This window comes from Pongo abelii, chromosome 3 (genome assembly GCF_028885655.2).
Source record: "Pongo abelii isolate AG06213 chromosome 3, NHGRI_mPonAbe1-v2.0_pri, whole genome shotgun sequence".
NCBI classification, from domain to species: domain Eukaryota; kingdom Metazoa; phylum Chordata; class Mammalia; order Primates; family Hominidae; genus Pongo; species Pongo abelii.
This window is the reverse complement of record NC_071988.2, coordinates 2,838,428-2,862,728: the sequence shown is the minus strand read 5'-3', so window position 1 is coordinate 2,862,728 and position 24,301 is coordinate 2,838,428. Positions and strand designations below refer to the sequence as shown.

The 24,301-nt window shown below is 59.8% G+C and overlaps 1 protein-coding gene across 8 annotated transcripts in view; it reads right to left on the bottom strand.

The window, feature by feature from the left end:
- The window catches only part of SH3BP2 (SH3 domain binding protein 2), a 44,926-nt gene that overhangs the window by 6,375 nt on the left and 14,250 nt on the right, over positions 1–24,301 (bottom strand). For 2 of the 8 annotated variants that reach the window (XM_024246244.3, XM_054554928.2), the window contains exons 1-7: positions 9,333–11,670; positions 6,919–7,021; positions 5,225–5,342; positions 4,759–4,829; positions 3,315–3,403; positions 2,962–3,030; positions 500–1,160 (exon numbers count right to left, since the gene is read on the bottom strand). In XM_024246244.3, coding sequence (XP_024102012.3) covers positions 500–1,160; positions 2,962–3,030; positions 3,315–3,403; positions 4,759–4,829; positions 5,225–5,342; positions 6,919–7,021; positions 9,333–9,588 — 1,367 coding nt within the window. In that variant the 5' untranslated portion in view covers positions 9,589–11,670. Of the gene's footprint in view, positions 1–499; positions 1,161–2,961; positions 3,031–3,314; positions 3,404–4,758; positions 4,830–5,224; positions 5,343–6,382; positions 6,563–6,918; positions 7,022–9,332; positions 11,671–11,703; positions 11,871–17,594; positions 17,690–21,625; positions 21,677–24,301 lie in introns of those variants that run through there. The other 6 variants (XM_003776416.5, XM_054554923.2, XM_054554922.2 and 3 more) reach the window with 6 other exon arrangements.

Here is a 24,301-nt window from a genome sequence, read left to right as displayed (position 1 = left end):
CACGCCCGTAATCTCTACACTTTGAGAAGCCAAGGCAGGTGGATCACTTGAGGCCAGGAGTTCAAGACCAACCTGGCCAACATAGTGAAACCCCTGTCTCTACTAAAAATACAAAAATTAGCCGGGCGTGTTGGCAGATGCCTGTAGTCCCAGCTACTTGGGAGGCTGAGGCAGGATAATCACTTGGACCCCGGAGGTGGAGGTTGCAGTGAGCTGAGATCGCACCACTGCACTCCAGCTTGGTTGCCAGAATGAGATCCTGTCTCAAAAAGAAAAAAAAAAACAAAGCATTTCCAGCAAGCTTCAGGGCTGAGTCATGGACATGCTCCACATATCACCAAGGTGGACTGCAGGCATCACGGAACCTTCCTACCTCTTGCACCTGGTACCCCGTCGTGGGCTAAGAGTGCCAGGAGCAAGGTGGGCAGAGTGCCTGTCAGAGGCCAGGCCAGGGTCCCTGTAGCTGGAGGCAGGGCTTGCAGCCGCCACACAAACTCACTGGAGGTGGGGGAGCTGCGGCTTCTCTGGCCTGGGCAGGACTGCGGGCCGCGCCGTGGCCTCAGGCACTGGCAGCTTCAGCGCAGGAGGCCGGGGAGCCACGGGGGACACAAAGAGTCCGGGCATGGCTGCCTCCCTTGGGGGGTCCTCTTCAGCTGTCTTCAGGAACTTGGGCTTGTTGGCTGGCACAGGTGGGGGCTGAGATGTGGGCGGTCCTCGGGGGGACAGGTGGAAGGACTTGAGTTTGTCACAGTTTCTGGAGGTGGCAGTGGCCATGATGGCAGCACTGGAAGTGGAGCAGGCCCCGTGGCCAGGGGTCCAGGGCTCCGGGCTGGGGCTGGGGCTGGCACTCTCCCGGAAGCAAGGGGGTTTCCGTAGGCCGGGTGCGGTGGGCATGGTGCTCAGAGGGGGATCACTCATCCTTCGGGGGGTAGCAGGTACCCTGGGGCAAGGCTCAGCCCGCCTCGGGCACAGGGGGTCCCTCTTGGAGTCCTCGGCAGCCAGGCCAACATCTGGGAGGCCGTGCTTAGGGGGCGGGGGTGGCAGCAGGGGACCGGGGCCCTTGGAGGTAAAGGAGTGGGCCCGGGGCATGTCAGAGAAGGCTGGCTTCCTGGGCGTGGGCACTGGGGGTGGTGGGTAAGCCGGTGGGTGCATCAGGGCATCTGCAGAGCAAAGAGACCCAGGTTGGACCCTGACAGAGACTGGGCCAACACTACCCTCTGCTGGCAGTGGTCAGCCAGCCCAACCAGGAGTGCAACCCATGGTAGGCCCACCCCACAGCCTGCCCACCCAGCAGCCCAGCACCCAGCACTCCCATCCTGCCTTCCCCAGGGTCCTAGACCACCCACCACCCCCAGCCCTCCCCATTCATCCTCCCTGTGTCAGCCTGTGGACGCTTCCTGAAGCCTAGAGGACACCTGAGGAGCCCATCAGGTTCCCAGAGGCGGAAGGAAGTGAAAGGAAAAGAAGTCAAGAAGGATCTCAGGGCTTGGCAGGAGCGAGAGGGAGGACGGAATTCCCAAGGACAGGGGAGGGGAGCAGCTGGGAGGAAGGTGAAGGCCCGTGTTTGCTCAGAACACGTCCAGAAAGCTGGGAGATGCCAGGGGATACGGGGGCAGGGAATGTGTGCAGAGTTCAGAAGTCCCGGCTGGACGTGACTCAGAGCCGGCAGCCTGCAGATGGCCCAGGCTGTCACCCAGGGAATTCAGGAGAGGCGTGAGGCCTGAGTCCCAGGCATCCCTCATGGGCCAGCACAGGAGCTGAGGAGAAAGAGGGCCCCGGGAGCACGGGGCGCCTGGAGGACGGGCTGGCAAGGAACAGGGCAGGCGCCAGGCTGGTGTGGCTCAGGACTGAGCGCTGGAACTGGGAATGGGGAGGCCACAGGGGTCCTGGACGAGAAATGTTTTGGGGAGAGGATGAAGGGGGTACAGAGGGAGGGTGAGTGGAGCAGGAGCACGCAGGAGCACCGGTGGCTCCCCAGGGCCATCTCTAGCCTCACTGGGCCGCAGCTCAGGGCTGGGCAGACGGAGTCCGAGCTCACCAAGGCTTGGCCAGCCAGGCTAAGACGGAAGGCAGTAGTGTGTGGGCGAAGGGACAGGCATGGTGAACACTTTGAGACGAGAGCTCTGCATGGAGGGAAACTGAGGCAAGCGGCCCACAGATCCTGGTGGGCTGAATGACTGTTGGCACTGGGACCCCAGAGGGAAGGAGGAAGGGAGCGGCAGAAGAGGGACTGGACCCGGGAGCCTGAAGGTGGGTGGGGATGGGAGGCAGAGAGGATACGGGGTCAGGGGCTGGGGTTGGCAGAGGCCAGGTCAGTGAGGACAAGAGGCTGGAAAACAAGGAGGCAGGGCGGACGCAGGGAAAATGGAAGGATCAAGGATCAGCCCCAGACATGAGGAAATTGACAAGATGAGGGGGCTGGAGAAACAGTAGGGAGGGAGGGGACAGAGGAGGACAGAGGCACGTCCTCCCCACCCAGCTCGTGCTTCCGTCATCCACGTGTGACCACCTGTATCAGCCTGTCTGCTTGACTAGGCTGTGTGCTGCAGGAGGTAGCTGGACACTGGGATGGGATAGGGTGGGGTGGGACAACGACCTGGCCTGCAGCAGTGTCCACACAAGCTGGCAGCCATGGGGACATGGACCTGCCCTGAGCCCGCACGCTCCTCAACGTCCTTCCTTCCCCATGCTTAGCCCCCAGGGCCACCCTGGCTCCACCTGCCACTTATCGCCATGGCCTGTCCCTCCTCCTGGGAGATGGGAGGAGAAAATGAGCAGAGGTGGCAGCAGGTACACCTCTTCTGCTCCAATCCTCATGATACTTGGGACACAGCAGGGAAACGGAAGCCACCCAGAGCGGTACCTGGGCCAGCATCCCCAGCCTCGGATGGGCTCTGCTCCCGGTCCCGGCCCCTGCTTCCCAGGCACCCAGAGCTCCCCAGGCCCACCCGCCCCACCTACCCTCAAGCCTTCCGGGCTCCGGGGAGTCGGGCTCCATGTAGGAGTCATCCTCGTCGTCGTGCTCATAGTCTGCATGGGAGGGGTGGGTGGTGAGAGCCAAACCAGCCCAGGCCATCTCCGAGCAATGCTCCATGCACGGGGCTGAGTCCAGGAGGCAAGGGGCAAGCACCCGCTGGGAGGACTGTGAGTCCAGACCCTGCTGCTGAAGGCCAGAGCCCAGGGATGCTACTGCACACTGCCAAAAGGCCAGAGCAAGGAGCACAGCCGAACACACCTCCCTCTCCTCCACAGTGGCCAAGAGGAGGCCAGGTGGGGAGAGGCGGACGGGCAGTGGACGCAGAGAAAGACCTTACCTTCATTGTCCGTGGGGTACGGGGAGAGGCTGATATCCACAGGCCGCTCGACTGCGCCGTAGAAGCTGTCTGTGTCCGAGCTGGAGTCGCTGCAATGCAGGGTGCGTTGGGGCGGATGGTGAGCACCAGGCCTGGGAGGTCCCTTGATGCTCACACAAAAGTACACACAGGCACACGCGGATACACGGACAGATACACAGATGCACACACGGATATGCTGACAGACACATGCACACATGGATAAGCTGACAGACACACACATGCACACATGGATATGCTGACAGACACACAGATGCACACATGGATACGCTGACAGACACACATGCACACACAGATACTCTGACAGACACACAGATACACACGTGCACACATATGCACACGCAGGAACACAGGCACACAAACATGGATATATATACACAAAGACACGGGGACACGTGCAGACATGTAGACACACAGACACAAGGACTCCTTCACACAGACATGGAAGTACACAGATAAACACAGATACAGGACAAGCACAGATGTTCACACACAGACACGGAGCAACACGCGGACACGCACACACACACAGCAACACGCGGACACGCACACACACACAGCAACACGCGGACACGCACACACACAGCAACACGTGGACACACACACACAGCAACACGTGGACACGCACACACACACAGCAACACGCAGACATGCACACACAGTTACAAGGACAGACACAAGAACTGGAGGCTGTGGTGCCTCCACTAGGTGCCCCTCCTGGCCCACAAGGATGGCTGCCCTGACTGTGCCCACGTCTCCACCTGCTCTTGCCTCAAGAGGGCTTGGGCGACTCTGGGCTGGGCCCAAGGCTGGACAGCTTGGACCAGGGGACAGGAGCTCGGGGTCAGGCAGGGACCTACAGGGCAGCCTTGGCTGTGCCCAGCCCTCCCTGGGCCTCCCGTCCCCACCTGTGAAAGGACAGGAAGGTTTGTTCCCTCCACACCGTCTCGGGCCAGGCAGTCCCAATCCAGAGAGTATCTGCTGCACATCGGGCCAGCTCACGGGGGAGGCTGCCAAGGCTCAGACTGCCCAGCGGCGCCCCACCAGGAGATTCATTCTGGTCTCACTCTGAGTGAGGCAGGGTGGGCGTAGGGGGCTGGGAACCCAAAGTGCCCAGCTGCTGCCATGCCAGGCCTCCCCGGTGGCAGGCGTATAAACACACATGATCCCCTAACAGGAACTACCCATGGCAGCAACACAGAAACAGATGTGACAAGATGGGGCTGGAGGTAGACAGGAGCAGAGAGGTGCATGCACGCCCATACACGCAGCCCGGCTGGCACCTCCAGGAAACCTTTAAGGAGGGAATTCTATGCCAAGCCCAGGGCTGGGAGGCGGACACCCGGGTCAGGCCCAGGCACCCCAGGGACCCTCACTGCCCGGTACGCCCCGGGCCCGGGCTCACCTGGTGTCCAAGGGCAGGTCTTTCTTTTCGTGGAAGTGGCCAATCTCCCTGCGCAGCAAGGCCATCCAGCTCTGCAGGTCAGCGGGGCTGTGGTGGGCATGGTGCCACCAGGGTGGGCCCCACCGCACCCCGCCACCCTCACTGCCCTGCCTACTCTGCTGTGACTCCCAAGGTCAGGGGAGGCGACCCGGCTGGATACAACATGGCTGTGTGGCTCTCCTCAGCCCACAGGGGCACCTCCCAGGACAGCATGTTCCTTGTGTGGGCACTGGCACCAGGCTCTAGGCATGGGGATGGGGCTGGGGCGGTGCCCACCCAGCTGCCTGTGTCCCGGCCACACCTTCTCTTTGCCCAGGGCTGAGAGGCCAGCGCCCCATGACCAGCGAGCCCCCAAGGCAGGTCCAGCCTGGTGCCTGCAGGCCCACACCCCCAGTCACCTTGCACTCGTCCTCGGACCCCCAGTCACCTTGCGCTCGTCCTCGGAGGAGGCCGAGAAGAACCACGTGCGGTGCTTCTTGCTGATGTGGATGATCTTGAAGGGGAAAACGTTGTTGGACGTGGTCTCCTCCGCCGCCCGCATCACCCTGGGGGCACAGCGCCAGGGGTCACGGCCTGGTTCACAGCCGTAGGGATGGCCTTCCCACAGCACCCCCCTGTGAACGCATCTCGGCACCAGGACCACGCCCCAATGGAAGAGGGCAGATCTGGGTGGGCCCTGGCTGCTGATGCTCCAGGTAGTGAGCTTCATGCCCAGGCAGGCGTAAGGGGGCAGAGAGGGGCGTGAAAGAGGGGTGCTGGGTGGGCTTCCTGGGAGCAGCAGTGCACAGGAGACAAGCACAAACCTGCCTCGATGCCTGCCAATGCCACTTTACATGGATGCCACCCTCCCACCTCTGGCCCCATTTGCCCAGGCCTGCTTGGCCTGCCTGGGGGCCCCCACAGGGCTCTGTGCCCCTGCGGCCCAGCAGCAGCCCTGAGTGCATTTCAGGGAATGACTCGTGCCTGCTCTGTGGCCCACTCACACAGCCAGGATGTGGGGTTTGCGCTGAGTTTATCATGTGGGGAGCCCTGCCAGCCAGGCACCGGGGCAGGTGCACTTATACGGCCCATAAGAGCCTGGCCAAAACTCCTCAGGCCCAGCATTCCCTGATGGGCTAGACAATTCCCTGGGGCATGATTGCATCTGCCACTGGGCCCAGGGTTCAAGGCATGGCTGGCACATGCTGGAGGCCGGAAGGCGCTGTGTCTGTCTGCGGAAAGGGAATGACCTTCCCCAGGGGACCCCAGCACTCTGTGCCAGCCTGGGGGCCTGGCACCGGGCTGGGTGCTCTGGCAAGGCTGCCCTACCAGGCCTGTGGCCAGGGTGCAGGCTGGGGCCTAGAGTCACTCCGAAGGTCCCAGTCCCACTACTGATACCATGTGACCCTTGGTTCCTCATAGGCAGGAGGGGCTGGGCCCTTAAGGGGTGGTAAGAGGCATAGATGAATGCTGTGGGGTGCAGGGCTCCGATGGGATAGCAACCAGAACCAGAGCTGGGTGCCAGCATTAACCCTTTGTGTGGGCCCCAGGCCATGGGCTGTGCCAGTGTACTCCCCCACCCACCTGCCACCTGGCCACCGCCCACCTGCCTGTTAGTGCAGAAGGCTCTCCAGGGCAGCTCATGGCCCATCACTGGATAGAGCCCAGCCCAGGACATGCGTGAAGCTGGAAACTGATCCCGGCCTGGGAGGACCCTGGAGCAGGGAATCCTGGGGCCCAGCCTGTGTTTGGGACAGGGCTTGGGCTGGCTGGGGTCTGGGCTGCCTGGAAAGAGGTCACGGTGGGTGAAAGGGCAAGGTGGGGAGGGAGGAGAGATGCAGAAGTCACTGGGTGGTGGCCGAGTGGAGACCCTGGAGAGCCGCCTGTCCAGGCCTCTGGGACCTGTGCACAAAGCCACAGGAAGACCCTGGCACACCCGAGGTCCTGGGCCTGAGGGCAGGACACGCGGAGAGGGCGAGGCACTGTGGAGGCTGGGCGGGGAGGACAGGGGATGGGTACGAAGGCTGCTTCGGGAAAGCACTTTCCTTGGGCGGGAATAAGGGGCAGGCCCAGCTGGGGCTCTGCTGGGAGGTACCCACTGGCTGTGGGGGCCTGAGGTCAGCAAGCAGGTCGGGCACTTACCGGTTATAGCCACTCAGGGAGAAGGCGCCCTGCGGGGAGGCGGAGGTGCTACTCTTAAAGTAGTAGACGCAGCGTTTGTGGATGATGACAAAGCGCAGGGGCCCTGTGGGAGGTGGCAAGGGCAGGAGGGTGAGCCTGGAGGGGCAGCTGCCAAGACCCACTGTAAGGACCCTCCCCAGGGCAACTTGGGGCCAGGCCTCCTGCCTCCAAGCCTTACCAAATGGAAGAGCAGGGAGCAAGGCTGGCATGCTGCCCCCTCCCCAGGAGCCCACTCTGGGGCCAAATATGGAAAAAAATTGTAGGCACACTGGCTAGCCCCAGAGTGCCACCCGAGGGCAGGCCTGGCTGCCCACAAAGAAGGGGTAGATTTGGGGGCTGTGTGGAGCCAGCACGAGGAAAGGCAGAGCCAGGACCAGAGGCCCAGGGAGGCCACAGCTGACTTGCTGGGTTCTGCAGGGCTCTTGGAGGCTCCCACTACCCCAGAGCTAAAAGAGGGGGACTAAGGCCGGGTGCAGTGGCTCACGCCTGCGATCCCAGCACTTTGGGGGCCAAGGTGGGCAGATCACCTGAGGTCAGGAGTTTGAGACCAGCCTGGGCAACATGGTGAAACTACATCTCTACTAAAAATAAAAAATTAGCCAGGAGTGGTGGCACACGCCTGTGATCCCAGCTACTCAGGAGGCTGAAGCAGGAGAATTGCTTGAACCCGGGAGTCAGAGATTGCAGTGAGCCAAGATCATGCTACTGCACTCCAGCCTGGGTGACAGAGTGAGACTGTCTCTAAAAATAAAAGATGGGGTGAGCCTGAGCAACATGTGAAACTCCATCTCTACAAAAAATACAAAACTTAGCCAGACACGGTGGCATACACCTGTAGTTCCAGCTACTTGGGAGGCTGAGGTGGGAGGATCATTTGAGCCCAGGAGGTCGAGGCTGCAGTGAGCTGTGTTCATGCCACTGCACTGCAGTCTGGGTGACAGAGTGAGACAGAAAAATAATAAATAGGCCAGATGCGGTGGCTCATGCCTGTAATCCCAGAACTTTCGGAGGCCGAGATGGGATCACCTGAGGTCAGGAGTTCGAGACCAGGCTGACCAACATGGTGAAACCCTGTCTCTACTAAAAATACAAAAATTAGCTGGGCATGGTGGCACACGCCTGTAATCCCAGCTACTCAGGAGGCTGAGGCAGGAGAATTGCTGGAACCCGGGAGATGGAGGTTACAGTGAGCTGAGATCAAGTCACTGCACTCCAGCCTGGGCAACAGAGCAAGACTCCATCTCGAAAAAATAAATAAATAAAAAACAAAAATAAATAAAAAATAGGCTGGATGCGGTGGCTCACACCTGTAATCCTAGCACTTTGGGAGACCAAGGCGGGTGGATTGCCTGAGCTCAGGAGCTCCAGGCCAGCCTGGGCAACATAATGAAATTCCATCTCTACAAGAAACTTTAAAAAAATTAACAGGGCATAGTGGCATGCCTGTAGTCCCAGCTGAGGGGATCACCTGAACCTGGGAGATTGTGGCTGCAGTGAGCCATGATCATGCCACTACACTCCAGCCTGGGCAACAGAGCAAGACCCTGTCTCGAAAAAATAAAATAAAAGAGGGAGACTCAGGAGCCCGGAGAGTTTGCCAGTGAGAGCTACTGGTGTGGGGCCACCCCTAGGTGGAAAGTTACACTGAAACCACCCTAGCTCCACTGCCCCAGCCCTGTCCCAGGCTGCGGAACAAGCCAGTTACAGCTCCTCCAAGGAGCCTGTCTGTGCAAAGAGGAGAACAGCTCAACCAGTGCCCACACAGGAACCAATCAGTCCAGCCAGGACATCTCAACCAGGCGGCCCAGGACCAGGGAGTCCCTGGCAGAGAGCACTGCTACCGCAAAGGCATGGAACACCTGCTGCTCAGGCCCTGATGCTCTTGGCCTTCAGTATCTCAGCATTTAGGTATCTCTCAAGCCTGAGGCCTGCTTCTTCCTCCCAGCCAGCTGTCCTGGGGGCCACAGCCTGGGTCTTGTGCAGCTCCAGAGGTCCAGTACCCAGCCAGGACTTGACACATAGGTTCACTGTGGGCCAAGTGACCAACTAACTCGCTGAACACTCACGGATTCAGTGAGGGCAGCACCAGAGGCCAGACCTACCTGGCCACCTGTGGTCCCCGGGTCTTGGCTGCAGGCTGCAGCTCCCCTTGCCAGCTGGCCAGCACTGTGCACCACCCTGGACCCTGCTACAGTCCTGGGGGCTAGGAAGGTCAACCTCTGCTTTTCCAGGGGTGCCAGCCACCAGAGAGGGAATGGGAAAATCCAGAGGGCACACCATGTGAGGAAGCAGAGGCTTGGAGAGGATGCTCACTTACATGGCTGGCCCTGCCCCCACGCCCTCCTACTGTGCTCCCTACCACCTCAGGGACTCACATTTCAGCAGTTGCAGCTGGGTACCGCCCTTCTTGTGCAGGTAGCCAGCCTTGGCCACGCCCCCAGGCATGGTTAGCAGATTCTGGGCACCAATGGCCTTCATAGGGACAGGCCAATGCGTCTCTTCAGCCGCCATGAAGCTGCAATAAAGGACAAAGGCACATCGCTCAGCTACGGTCAGGCAGGAGATGGCTGAGCCAGGGGGCTCAGGGGGACACTGCCAAGATCCAGGACACAGCATGGAAGGTAGGGCCATGACAGGCAAGGAAACACCTTTTCTGAGGGCCTTGGGCTTCCAGGTGGGACCCCAGGGAGAGACAGAGCCACTTGGTCCACTCAGTCAGCCCCTGGTCCACTCAGCCACGCACCCAACCCCAAGATCCTGAGCGCTACATGCAGCCTTTTCTCTCCACTGGTTCATTCTGCACACAGCCACTGAGCGCAAGGCCCCATGGGGGCTGGGTAGAGATGAACGAAGTCAGAAAACCGCCAGCCCAGGTAAGTCAGACCTCAGGCCATAACTACTTCAAGTCCCAGTGCCAGGTAAGCCTATAAGGGGCCTAGACAGGAAGAAAGCAAGTGAGCAGCCAAGAGCCCCCAGTTCCCAGGTCAAACGACCTGGGCTCCCATCCTGGTGTGACTTTCTGGGAGATCCCAAGCCTCAGGTGCTGGAGGACAGAGTGGACACCCAGCCCAGGACACAGCACACTGTTGTCAGCAGTGGCTGTGACCACCATTTGGTGGGTTGGCTGCTATCCACCCCACCAGCCCAGGATATCACTCCCCTTCCCTCTGAGCCCAAGCGAGGACCACACAGTCAGTAGAGGACCAGTGACCGCCTTGGGGCTAACCCAGGCCCACGGGACCCAACATCATGCCCTGCTCCCTACTCCAGCCCCCCTTACTCATGCTCCAGCTGCTCTCCTTGAGATACACCATGCTATTTAATGCTTCCTCCTCTGCCTGAAATGACCTCCACCCCTTCCCATGCAGAGAACTTCTACTCATCCATCAAGACCCAGGTTAAGAGTCTCCTCTTCTGCTAGGCACCCTCGTTGCCCACTTAAATCCAGCATCTTCCTCATCTCTTGTCCCAGTGAACAGTACCCCCCCACCCTGCACTGTTTGGTCTGTGCCTGCCCTCACTCCATCCTGGGTAGGGTCCCTCCTGTGGCCCCAGTGGAGATGGATGGGAGCAGGCCTGTGGCCAGTGTCCTGTTAAGCCCTTAGTGGAGCAGCTAAGGTCAGACCCAGATGCCCAATGGGGCTGGGACTGGTTCCACTACAGCTCCAACCCCAAAACATACATAAAGAAAACTAAGCCAGGGCAACATAGCAAGATCCTATCTCTAAAAAAAATTTTTTTTAATTAGTCAGGCATGGTGGGGCGCATCTGTAGTCCCAGCTGCTCTAGGAGGCTGAGGCAGGAGGATCACTTGAGCCCAGGAGTTTGAGGCTGCAGTGGTCTATGATCGTACCACTGCACTCCAGCCTGGGCAACAAAGTGAGACACTGTCTCTATAAATAAATAAAATAGCCGGACGCAGTGGCTCACGCCTGTAATCCCAGCACTTTGGGAGGCCAAGGCAGGCAGATCACTTGAGCTCAGGAGTTCAAGACCAGCCTGAGCAACATATAGAGACCACCACCTCTAAAAAATAATTAGCTGAGCTTGGTGGTGCACACCCATAGTCCCTGGAGGAGGCTAATCCAGGAGGATCGATTGAGCCAGGAGTTCCAGGAGGCAGTAAGCTATGATTGGCCACTGCTCTCCAGTCTGGGCAACTGAGCTGGAGCTAAAAATTAAAAATTAAAAACGAAATAAATAAAAAGAAAAATACTCTCCGCTTTTAGCAAACCAGCACCCTCCAACAAAAGTGCAAGAGGAAGTCTTCAAGGCATCAGGCTGTCTTCTGCCGGCCTCGGCCTGGGTCACCCGCCTGGACCCCACCAGCTCCTTCTGCACCCAAAGACAGCCCCTCTGGGCGGAGAGGGGTCAGGGGCGGGTCCCAGCCGCAGGACCTCCAACCACAGGCCAAGGTTTGGAACAAAGGCGCCGCCACACCCCGGCGCCCGCCCTACCGCGCCCGGCCGAGGGAGCCCCGCAGTGGGGATGGAGGAGGGAGCCCCGTGCCCAGTCCGCCCGCGGGGAGCTGCCCGCAGACCGACAAGCCCCGTGCCGGCCTGAGTCCCCCATCCGCCCGCCGGGAAGGTCCACGCCCGCCTTTGTTCCCCCAAGAAGCGCGTGGGCGACCAGCAGCGCCCGGGGCTCGCGGCCCCGGTTCAGGGGCTCGGGGTGCGGGGTCCAGACCCGAAAGCTCGCGGCCCGGGTCCCGGGGCTCGGGGTCGGGGGCCGGGGCTCGGTACTCACGGCGTCCACGCGGCGGGCACGGCCGGCTTCCCCGGGGCGGTCCACGACCGCCTCGCCTGGGAGCACCGGCACGGCCCCGGGCCGCGCCCCCCGGCCGCCGCCGCCTCGTCCCGGGCGCCCGCCTCCCGCCGGCCCCAGCTCCGCGGCCGCGGCCCGGACCCCGCCATGCCTCCCGCCGGCCCTGGCCCGGCAGCCGCGGGCTCCTCCCCTCTCGGCGGGGGACGGGGCGGGCAGGTGAGGATCCCGGGCCCGCCCCTCCCGGCCCCGCCCCCTGCCGCGTCACCGTTCGCGGCAGCCCCCTGCCGGCCTCAATTTCCCCACGCTGCAAGGAGGTTGGTGGGCGCTTGGGACAGGAGACCCACATCTGTCGGTGCAGCCTGGAATCAAGAAGGCTTCGATGCAAACGAGGCCTCCCGCTCCACTCCCCCAACACCTGCGAGTCCACACAGCTTGGTTGGAAATCCACGGCGGGCGCGGGAGCCTCGGCTCTGAGGCCCCGCCCAGGTCCCATCTCGCCGGGCCCTTGCAACCAGCTCCCTCGGGAAAGTGGCCTCGGCAAAACGGCACCTGCATGAGGGCGGCAACGGGGCAAGGGATCGGGCACGTGCCCCGCCCTCACCTTCTCCACTTTCCCGTGGGACTCCATGGGCCTCCAGCCCCGGATTCTCCAAGGAGCCAGGGGTCTGGTCCTTGGCACCTCCCACCTGCTTGCCCAAACGCAGGCGCCTCACCCAGGAGAGTCCCCTGGGGTGGCCAAAGGCCAGCAGAGGCCCTTGCTGGCCTCCCAGGCATCCTGCCTCCTCCATCTTCCACCTGCACACAGGCTGCCACCAAGATGGGCCAGGTGCAGATGTGGCTCTAACAGCCTGGGCCTGACCCTACCTAGCTGTCCATCTGGGCACCCACCCTGGTTTCAAGGCCCCACCTCAGGCCCACTCTCTGGGCTTCTTCCCACTGCACCCAGCCTTCGAGGCTCTGTCCCATCTCTGTGCCTCTGTTCTCAGTGCCCTTGTCTGGCCTGCCTCAACGATCCCACCTCCTTCCAGCCACCCTACCAGGCCCCTCTCCATTGCCTCTTGGCAGCCCCCTCCACTTCCTCTCCTCAGGCCTCCTCTGCCTCCAGCCCCCTCCACCCAGCACAGAATCAACATGCACACCATTCCCATCACTGCTCAGTGCTAAACCTCTAGGGCCTCCTCATGCCAACCTGGCCCTTCCTGATTCAGCCACTCCTGCCCTCTACCTTCTGTGCTCTTATGCCAGCCAGACCCTATGGCTCCAGTTACCTGAATTGAGCAAGCACCCACTTGCAGGCCTCAGCCCATGCTGTTGCCACAGCCTAAAGTTGAAACTGAACTAACCCAGCCATCAAGAGTTGGCTCAAAAGAACATGGCTCCTTCACAAACTTCCAGAAAATAGAAGAGGAGGGAACTCATTCTATGAGGCCAGCATTATCCCAATACCAAAACCAGACAAAGACATCACAAGAAAACTACAAACCAATATCCCTTATGGGTATAGACATAAACATCCTCAACAAAATACTGGCCAACTGAATCCTGCAACATATAAAAGGGATTCTACACCAAGACCATGTGGGATTTATCCCAGGAATGCAAGGATGGTTTAATATTCAAAACAATTAATGTAATACACCATATCAATAGAATAAAGGACAACCACATGATTTTGATAGATGAAGAAAAAGTGTTTGACAAAATTCAACACTCCTCCATGATAAGAACAGTCAACAAACCAGGAATAGAAGGGAACTTCCTCGACTGATAAAGGGTTCTATGAAAAACGCACAGCTAACATACCTAGTGGTAAAAGACTGAAAGTTTTTCCCCCAAGAACAGGAACAAGGAAAGGATGTCTGCTCTACTTCTATTCAGCATAGTACTGGAGATTCTCACCAGATTAATTAGGCAATAAAAAGAAATAAAAGGTATCTGGAATGGAAAGAAAGAAGAACAATTATTCACTGATTAGATTATTTTACATACAGAAAATTCCAAGGAATCCACTTAAAAATTATTAGAATAGCCATGTGCAGTGGCTCACGCCTGTAATCCCAGCACTTTGGGAGGCTGAGGCAGGCAGATCACCTGAGGTCAGGAGTTCAAGACCTGCCTGACCAACATGGTGAAACCCCCATTTCTACTAAAAATACAAGGTGGCAGGCACCTGTAATCCCAGCTACTTGGGAGGCTGAGGCAGGAGAATTGCTTGAACCCGAGAGGTGGAGGTAGCAGTGAGCCGAGATCGCGCCATTGCACTCCAGCCTGGGGAACAAGACGGAGACTTCATCTCAAAAAAAAAAAATTATTAGAATAAATGAGCAGCAAGGTGGCAGGATATAAGATCAACATACAAAAATCAATTCTATTTCTATATACTAGCAACAATCCAAAAATGAAAGGAAGAGTTAGTTCAAGCATTCCCTCTTCCAGGCAGTCTCCCATAACCTCTCTGGAGTCCTGTGTCCCTCCCTTGGGGCTGGCATAGCCTTCTCTGCCCCTAATACTAACCACACTAGTTGGTCATTGTCTTCCATCCTCACCGGCTCAGACCCAGCCCAGGGGGGACACCCAGGGAGCCCCAAAAGAAGGATGGAATGTTCACCCCGTGGGTGACGGGGACTGCAAGTTGCCTGGAAGGCACAGGAAGCTGAAACAGAGCCCCTACCCTGGGGCATCACGCCCCACTGTACCCCCGCCACCCAAAAGCTATAAGGCCTGGCCTGTGTGTCAAAGTGGGAGGAGCCACTGTGAGAACAAATGGAACCCACCACCTCCTCCTGGCTCCACACCTGGACAAGGCTCAGCAGGAAGAGTTGCAGGGACAGGTTACAGTCCTACATGGGTCCAGCTCAGTGGCCAGGTAGAGGCAGGCCTGTGAAGGGCTCGTTCCTGCCTGGCTGCTGTCCCGCTGTGGGCAGGATGAAGGCTCTTAGGTGATCATCAGCTGACCCTGGGCAGGGGGGCAGGTCATGACAAGGGCAGGTCATGTGGCACCCTCACCTCCCCTGGGAATTCCTCGCTTCAGGGACAGACGCTGACACCCACAGCCCCTCTCCAGAGGAGGGGCCATTCAAGGGGAAACCCACCCCTGCCACCTTACTATCCTCTGCCCCACCTGGCCCTGCCCTGTGCCAGGGGGTGGTACCTGGCCAGGAGCCCAGTGCCAGGCCAGGCTGAGAGCAGAAAGGGGAAAGGTCGGCTGAGGCTGAGGGTGTTGATGGGCCATGGAGGCCATGGTGACCATGCTGCTCTTGGGGAATTTCAGCCCAGCTTGCAGACTTTGGCTCCACCTGTGCTCGGGAAAACCAAGGGGCATCCCCAAGGAGCACCCACACTCCTAGCTAGCCAGGCCTCCCTGGCTGTGCTTCTCAGTGCCCAGCCCCTCTTCCAGGGACCTGATGGATAAATTCCATTCATTCATTCCAGGGGACTCCACAGGCCTACCTGCCAGCTCTCTGGGTGCTTCAGTCCCTTCCTCTGTAGAGGCAGACACCCTGGGGGGACCTGTCACCATGCTGCTGCGGTGTCGGCTGAGTTAACATGGGCAGGAGCTGTGAAGGAGAGTGCTGAAGATCTGGGTTCACATCCTTCCTGGGGCCCCTTCTTCCCCTGAGCCCCCACCTCCTCCAGTGTAAAGTGGGTATGGAGGAGTCTACTTTCAGGCTCCCCTGACACCTCTGCAGCTACTCTCTGGGGCAGGGCTCTGGAGACACATGGGCCAGTGTTGAGTGGCCAAAGCTGGTGGTGGCTGCTGGGCTCCATGAGCCCTTCCAGACAGTATGTGATCTTTGCATGTGTGCACACGTGGAGATTTGCATTTGAGCCTGTACATTTGTGCGTGTGTGAGTGTGTGTGTGCACGTGCACATTAGGGAAGACGGGGCACCTGGGATACACTCTCCAGGTCTCTGTTTCTGTGCTTATCTCCCTATCTTCTCTCAAAGTTGCAATTGGTTCAGGTGACCCCAAGGCCTGAGGCTGCTGGGGTGGGGGGCAGAGCAGTCAGGTGAAAAGTGCTCAGTCCCACAGAGACACCCCATCAGGTTCCATTTAATGCAGGCTCTGTGGCTCCCACCACCCTGGGGCCCCATGAGCCCTGAGGCGTGTGTGGTCATGGCCTGTGCAAGCCCTCATGTGCGCCGTGTCTCTGCACACTCCGTTAATGTCACAGGTGGTGCACTCACACAGGACGTGCACATGAGCTGCACGGCCCGTGTGCACACAGGCGTGAGCCCCTGCATAGGAGCAGGTGGGGGCTCAGGAAGGCTGGGCTCCTGCAGGATCATCCTGGCTGTGGTGAGGGAGCCAGCACCTCATGTGACCACAGGGTCAAGGACTTACTGTTAGTGGTGATCAGGTTGGCCCCATTTGTGGGAGCCAGAGGGCAAGTTGGGGCTGGGGAGCCAGCCCAAAGGGAGAAGATACCAGGTCACCCTGTGCACTTATTCACACACTCATGCATGCTGTCATACTCACGCATGTACAGTTAACGCTCACACCATCCATATTCAAACATATACGTGCACTCATTCTCCCGTATGCCCACTCGCTCTCATATGTTCTCATACACACTCCATGCACTCATGTCTACTCATACGTGCACACTCACACCCATATGTATACTGATATACACATTCATCACACTCACTCATGCATATGCAAGCACTCATTCACACACACACAGCCTCCAACGACCAACAAGACCTGTCATGTGCGGTCTTCAGTGTCTCAGTGTCCTGCAGCCTGAGCACAGAATCATCACCACCACTCCCAGCCCTGCCAGGGCCCAGTGCCAAGCTGTACCTCACAGCTCATTAAATCGCCCAGGGTCCACCTGAGCTCAATACTTTACTTCTATTTTACAGACTTGGGTATAGAGGCTGGGAGAGCATCAGGCCTTGTGCCGAGTGCACTGGGCACTCCCTGTGGGCCAAGCTCTGTGCTTCTCAGCAATCGCCCCATCATCCAACACCTTGAGCTTCAAACCAGAGTCCCCCCCCAAGTCACTGACGAAGAAACTTGGCCAAAGTCACACAGCCAGTAAATGGTGGCTCATGCACCACCCCCGGCCCAGCACAGCCACGGCCCAGCTTGGCGCACAGTGGGTGGCTGGTGGCGGGGGTGGGATGTGCAGATGGGGCGGCTTCCACCGTGGAGCCCTGGCTGCCCTGCCTCCTCACAGCTGTCTGCTCTTCCTTTTCGGTTTCCCTTGTTTTCTTCCTGTTCCCAGAATCTTTCTCTGTTAACATAATCAAAACCAAAATTCTCCAGTAAGGGCCCAATAACCAGCTACGCCAGAGAAGCACTGCCGGCCAGGGGCAGGGTGACCCAGCCTGGGCTCCGTGAGCACAGCCCCAGCCCGGCGGTCCCTGCGGGTCCTCCACATTGCACCAGGTTTCAGAGCATGGCACTCCCCAGTTGGGCAAGGGACCTTGTACAGCTCTCTCTGTTACCCCCCCACAACAGAAACACACACTCACATACACAACATGTGTGTACTTAGGACCCAAACACCAAGGCCACCCTGCAGGCTGTATCACGGGAAGTTCCCGGACCTGGGCCCCACCCCAGCAGGCTGGCCCCCGCCTCCCTATCGGCCGCACGTGATGGGGGGGTGGGGGGGGTTCTAGCATCACATTCCCTCTCTGGCCTCCCCCTGTGCCTGCCAGCTCGGGGGCCTCTCAAGCCAGACAGAGGCCACTCTCCTCAGAGCCTGTTGCCTTTTGCAGGCCCAGGGCCACCTCCTGTGGGCCCCCACGGCCAGCCCCGAGGAAGGCTGTGGCTCCCACGTGGGGCCCCCTTACTGGTTCTTCAGGTGCTAGACCAGTGCCGCCTCCCGAGCCCCAGTCCTGGGGCCGCCCCACTGACCTGATGGTGCTGACCCAACACATGGCCCTCCGTCCTCGTGACCTGCTCAGGGCCGGTGTCCTGGGGCCCAGGGAGGCCATGCGGCTCAGGGGCCACCAGCCCAGGCAGCCTGCATCTCCCAGACATGTGAGGCCTCACGCGCCTGGCTGCCCCACAGCTGTGCCCACAGCTCACTCCTGCTGCGTCTGAGGCCTGTGGCAGCCAGTGCTTCCTCCCCACCCGGGACTTCCTGTTCCCTGCTCCCTGGGCAGCACCAAGTAGCCGGCACTTCCTGCCTTCTACCCCGTGAGGTCCTGAAAGCTGCTTGGGGCCCAGGGCTGCCCCTCATCCATCATCCGGGTTTTAACCCCTACCTTCCACTGCTCCTGCCCTCCTATCCTGTGGTCAGAGACCAGGGCTCTCTGGCTCCAGTGCAAGGTCAGCTGCATCCCTGGGAGGAAGCTCCCTACTGCCTCCCCCCAGGGCCACCTCTGAATACTTGGCTTCTCCCTAGCAAACCATGAAACAACTTGCACCCTGGGTGTCAGGCCCAGCACAGAGCAGCATTTACAGCACACACAGGGATGGTGTCACCTTACCAGCACGCTCTTCCTGCCAGGGCAGCTGCTGCCGCCCTGCTTTGCCATCTGAGGCCACACAGAGGGCTGTTATGTCTTGCACCCGGTTCTATGAATTTCAAGGTGGCCACCTCTGAGCCCTTTGACACCAAGGGACTGAGGGACTAGGCCTGGGCTCTGGTGAGAGGTGACAGCATGCTGGCAGTCCTCACAGCCCTCGCTCGCTCTCGGCGCCTCCTCTGCCTGGGCTCCCACTTTGGTGGCACTTGAGGAGCCCTTCAGCCCACCGCTGCACTGTGGGAGCCCCTTTCTAGGCTGGCCAAGGCCGGAGTCGGCTCCCTCAGCTTGCAGGGAGGTGTGGAGGGAGAGGCGCGAGTGGGAACCAGGGCTGCGCGCAGCGCTTGCGGGCCAACTGGAGTTCCGGGTGGGCGTGGGCTTGGAGGACCCTGCTGGCCCCGGGCAATGAGGGGCTTAGCACCAGGGCCAGCAGCTGCGGAGGGAGTACTAGGTCCCCCAGCAGTGCCAGCCCACCGGCACTGCGCTCGATTTCTCTCTGGGGTTTAGCTGCCTTCCTGTGGGGCAGGGCACGGGACCTGCAGCCTGCCATGCCTGAGCCTCCCACCCCCTCCGTGGGCTCCTGTGCAGCCGGAGCCTCCTCGACAAGCACCACCCCCTGCTCCACGGCTCCCAGTCCCATCGCCCACCCAAGGGCTGAGGAGTGCAGGCGCACGGCGCAGGACCGGCAGGCAGCTCCACCTGCAGCCCTGGTGCGGGATCCACTGGGGGAAGCCAGCTGGGCTCCTGAGTCTGGTGGGGCCTTGGAGAACCTTTATGTCTAGCTCAGGGATTGTAAATACACCAATCGGCACTCTGTATCTAGCTCAAGGTTTGTAAACACACCAATTAGCACCCTGTATCTAGCTCAGGGTTTCTGAGTGCACCAATCGACACTCTGTATCTAGCTGCTCTGGTGGGACCTTGGAGAACCTGTGTGTCCAAACTCTGTATCTAACTAATCTGATGGGGACATGGAGAACCTTTATGTCTAGTTCAGGGATTGTAAACGTACCAATCAGCACCCTGTCAAAACAGACCACTAGGCTCTACCAATCAGCAGGATGTGGGTGGGGCCAGATAAGAGAATAAAAGCAGGCTGGCCGAGCCAGCAGTGGCAATCCACTCGGGTCCCCTTAAACACTGTGGAAGCTTTGTTCTTTCGCTCTTTGCAATAAATCTTGCTACTGCTCACTCTTTGGGTCCACACTGCTTTTTTGAGCTGTAACACTCACCGCGAAGGTCTGTAGCTTCACTCCTGAAGCCAGCGAGACCACGAGCCCACCAGCAGGAACTAACAACTCCAGACACGCCACCTTAAGAGCTGTAACACTCACCGCGAAGGTCTGCAGCTTCACTTCTGAGCTAGCGAGACCACGAACGCACCAGAAGGAAGAAACTCCAGACGCACCACCTTAAGAGCTGTAACACTCACCGCGAGGGTCCGCGGCTTCATTCTTGAAGTCAGTGAGACCAAGAACCCACCAATTCCGGACACACTAGCATTTCTGAATTCCTACTCTACCCCCAGCCTTTTCGTGTCCCCACACCCAAACCAGCTCTACTAACATCTGGTTTGCTAGAAAGCACATTATGGCTGAGTGGCAAAGCCCACTCCCGTACTCACCAGCCCCTGCCCCCGGACCTGCTCAGAATCCTGCTCCTCCCAGGGCTGCTCTGCCCCCACCAAGCCCAGTGCCCTGCCCAGGCCCAGAGCCCAGAAGCGGGGAATGGGGATTCTAGCCATTGGGTGCTGAGCGCCCTCCCTCTCCTCCCAGAACTTGCCCAGGGAGGACAGGACCCCTGGGCAGAGGCAGCTGGAGAAAGGGGCTTTCTGGGGCCTGGGGCCACCCTCACAGCAGGATTTGAGGGTGACAGAGGCCACAGAGCACAGGGCCGCAAAGCTGCGGGGGTCTCATCTTGCCTGCCAGGCTTCCTAGGGCACGGCCCCCTGAATTCAGCCTCCCAGCAAACCCTGGACTCCAGCCCCGTAACCGGCTATGCAGGTCCCAAGCTGTCCCATAGCCTAGGTGTCGGGTCACTCAAAAAAGGCAGCTCCCGGGCTAAGGAGCTGCGTCTCCCCAGCTGTGTCTGCAGCCCCAGCCCTGCTGCCAAGGCCCCCCTCGGGGCCCGTTTGAGCTGCAGACACCCCGCTGTCTCCTAGAGGGTGAGGAGCTTGGGCTTTTAGGTCTGGGGCCTCCTTAGCATGGGCACAGCCACCCTGGCGTCCCCAGCCTGTGCCAGCCTCAGTCCCCTCAGGTGGCCAAGGGCAGACCATACCTTCAGCAGAAGGCTGGCCACAGCAGACAGACAGACAGACAGAGGGCGGCGAGGGGGGCACGGACAGAGTGGGGCCTCTTCCCATTCTCCTTCCTCCTTGAAGGAGGGTTGAGATCAAACAGCAGGTGAGGAACCCCTGGGCCACGGCCCAGCCTGGACGATGAGGCAAGCAGTTCTCAGACAGTTGGGGCTGCAGGGTCCAGAGGAGGGGCCAGGCCCTGTGGGTGCTGGACTGGGGAACGCCTCCCAGAGGAGAGGCCCAGCTTTGATGGAGGAGGAAGTTTGCTGGAAGGGGACGGGGTGAGGGAGCCACGGGAGGAAGGAGCTTGGGGTGAGCACACCCCAGGGTTGGGAGGAATCCACAGGCAATGAGGTGGCCAACGCACAGCTTCAGGGATGACAACCCATGAGGATAAGAACCCAGAGGCAGCCAGCACTCTCGGGAACACGCCACCCCTTACTGGACAGGCAAATGCAAGAGCAGACAAGGCCTGAGCTGGAAGCAGAAGCCAGGCTCGCCCCTGCCCTTGCTTCGCCAAAAGCCCCACGCTCATAAGCTCAGCAGAGGCGGAAGCAAGCAGAAGACCCACGTGACCCTGGCCCAGGCCCATTCCCCCCGCAGCCCTGGTCCAATGCTGTGATGCTACAGGGGGAGTCCAGCCCAGAGGATAGGAACAGGCCAGGTGAGGGGACGCTGGGGGTGGGGGACAAATCCACACCAGCCCCTTCCCCAACCCTAGCTTCCCAGAAGGAAGCTGGAGCTGGGAGTCCTGGGCTGCTGGGTGATCTCTGCAGACCCCTCTTCTCTGGGCCTTAGCTTCTCCAATTGCTCTCTCAACTCCTCTTCATCTCTGCGGCATACGACACTGCCGTTTATATTCCTAAACACAGGCCATTCTCCCCTCCTCAGCCATGGCCACTCCTTGACCTTTACCCCGTGCTGGTAACCGTGGAGATGACCCCATGCCTGCATCCAAGCAGGGGGTGTGTGCAGCGGGGCATGGCTGGGGCCGCCTCAATGGGCAGCCCTGGTGTCCCTCTCCATCCTTCCCAAGTTGCAGCTGCTCCCCTGCCCCTGAGCTGGTGCCTCAAACTGCCAGGCTTGGGGACTTCCTACCATGCCAGACACAGGGCACTTACCAGGATGAGTGGGAGCCAGCCGGCAGGGCAGGCAGAGGGCCAAGGGTCAGCCTGAAAAAGAAGAGGGAGGGAGCTTTTACTGGGTTCTGGGGGCCTTCAGCCCGCTCAGGAGTAAGGCAAACACCCAGCACAGTGGGTGGTATCTGCAGCCACCACAGAGCTGACCCTGCCCTGGCACCTCCTGCCTCACGGCACCTGCCTCATCTCAAGGCTCACAGCCCAAGAGGACAGTCCTGTTGCCATCTGCATCTCTGGGGTTCAGAGAGGAAGCTAGGGATCAGTGGCATGGGGACTGGCATCCAGGGACCCTGTGCCCAGCCTGGTGCCTGCTTGCCACCTTCAGGAGAGGCTCAGGTGCTGAACACGCCAAGGAGGGTCTGCTGAGCTCAGGGAGGGCACTGAGCCCGGGGAGGGAGGGAGGGCACTGAGCCCGGGGAGGGAGGGAGGGCACTGAGCCCGGGGAGGGAGGGAGGGCACTGAGCCCGGGGAGGGAGGGAGGGCACTGAGCCTGTGGGAAGATGGGCATCAAGCCTGGGGAGGGAGGGAGGGCACTGAGCCTGGGGGGAGGTGGGCACTGAGCCCGGGGAGGGAGGGAGGGCACTGAGCCTGGGGGGAGGTGGGCACCCCCGGGGGAAAATCTCAAGCTCTCAAAATAAGATGTTTTGCATCAGCCCTTCCCATGGGACCTGGGTCCACTCCACAGCCAGCCCTGGGACCCTCCCAGGCTCTCCCCAGCCAGAAGCCCCTTCCCTCTCTGCCCCATTCTGATTGCTGTCCCATGATGCAGGACCAGGAGGATTCCCGGGAACTCGGACTGGGCACTACCCAACTGGGGCACAGGGAGAGGGCACCCTAGAAAGAAGGACCCTGCCTGGGGTCACATGGTGTAGTGGGCTGAATGGTGGCCCCCAAAAGTTTTGTCCACATCCTAATCCCGAGAACCTGTGAACACGACCTTATTTGGAAAAAGGATCTTAGATGTAATTAAGTTAAGCAGCACATCCTGGATTGACCAGGTGGGCCCTAAATCCAAGGCAACTGTCCTGTAAGAGATGGAGTAGGAGAAGGCGCCTGGAAAGGACCATGTAAGGATGGAAAAGAGGCTGGAGGGATGTGGCCGCACACCAAGGGCACCGAGGATCGCCGGCCACCAGCAGAAGCTGGGAGGGGAGGAAGGGGCTTCCCCAGAGCCACTAGGACAACGCAGCCCTGTAGACCCCTCAGCTTTAGACTTCTGGTCTCCATAATTATGAGAGAGTAAATTTCTGTTGTTTTCAGGCCCCTCGTGTGTGGAGCTTTGTTAGGGCGGCCCCAGGAAATGAGTCCACACGGGCACTCACCTGAGTCCTTCCCCAGGATGAACTGCAGGCTCCACTTAGTCTGATCCCAAGTGTGGGCGTGCCTGTCAGGGAGAGACAGGCTCCACAAGGCTGTGACCAAGCTGGACAGGCACTGCTGAGCTTGCCTCCGCGGACGCCCACAGCCTCCTGAAGGCTAGGTTCTCCACCTCCCATCCTCCTGCACACAGGGCCCACCAGCCTCACCTGCCATGCCTGACCCACACCCACCAGGCTTGCTGACCCCACCTCCTGGCCTCGCGTTCACCCCTTTGGCCTGCCCTTCCTTGGCTCAGGCCGCATCCACCACGGCGCAGCGGCGAGGTTGGTTCCCTGTCCAAGTGGATGGGGTGCGGCGCCTGCTTTCCCTTCCTGCGCTGGGCCCCCAACACTGGACCTGTCATGCACTTGCCCCATCCTGGTACCTGCAGTCACCTCCACATGGAAACCAAATGCTCCCTCATCCTTTGAGGACGGAACCATCTAGAACCTTGCCCTCTTCTCTGAAATCTCCAAGTCAATGGCACAGTTCTGCCACCAGCGTTACCCCATGTGTCCCTGGCACTCCCCACAGGTCCAAGTCCCACTGAATCTCCAAGGCCCAGGTGGACACCAGGCCCATGGCAGGACCCAACAGAAGGACAGACAGACAAACAGATGAGTTCACTGTCATGTCCATACATGAGGCCAGACCCCAGCGAGGTTGTAACCAGTACATCCTTCAGAGCTCAGAGTGAAAAAAATGTGACTTAGCACTAATTGGACTCTCAATGACAGAGATTTTCAAAGAACTGGAGTGCAGCACGGCCACAGCTGAGGCCCTTCCACACCCCTGGACCTCTGCCCAATGAGACAAGCCGCCGGCCAGCCCTGGGCACGCACGTGAGGCTGCTCGCTGCAAAACAGAGAAAGGCTGGTGCATTGGAGACAGCAGTGTTCCCAGAAGACGCAGTGTGATCGGGGCTCAGAGGCCCCAGGGCCTTCACAGAGCGGTGCAGGGTGGAGGCAGAGACGGTCAGGCCGCTGCTGTGTGCGAGGGACACAAGGAATTAAGAAAAGCGCAGACAAGGGCCCTGTAGGCACGGCTGCCTGCATGGCACCTGGGCTTCAGAGGGCAAGGCCAAGCTGTCGGTGGATGCTTGGCCCTCAAGCTCTGTCCTCGGAGGGAAGCTGCAATGTTCTCACATCTCCGGGTGCCCCACTGGGCCTTCCTCTCTCAGGCCTGGTGTCTCTGTCCCCAGGAATGGTTCTCCAGATGGGCATGGGAGTCGGGACTGCCCGGAGGCCTCCACACCTGGGAGAGGGTTGTCCTAGGCAGAGCTCTGGCCTGGCCAGGCAG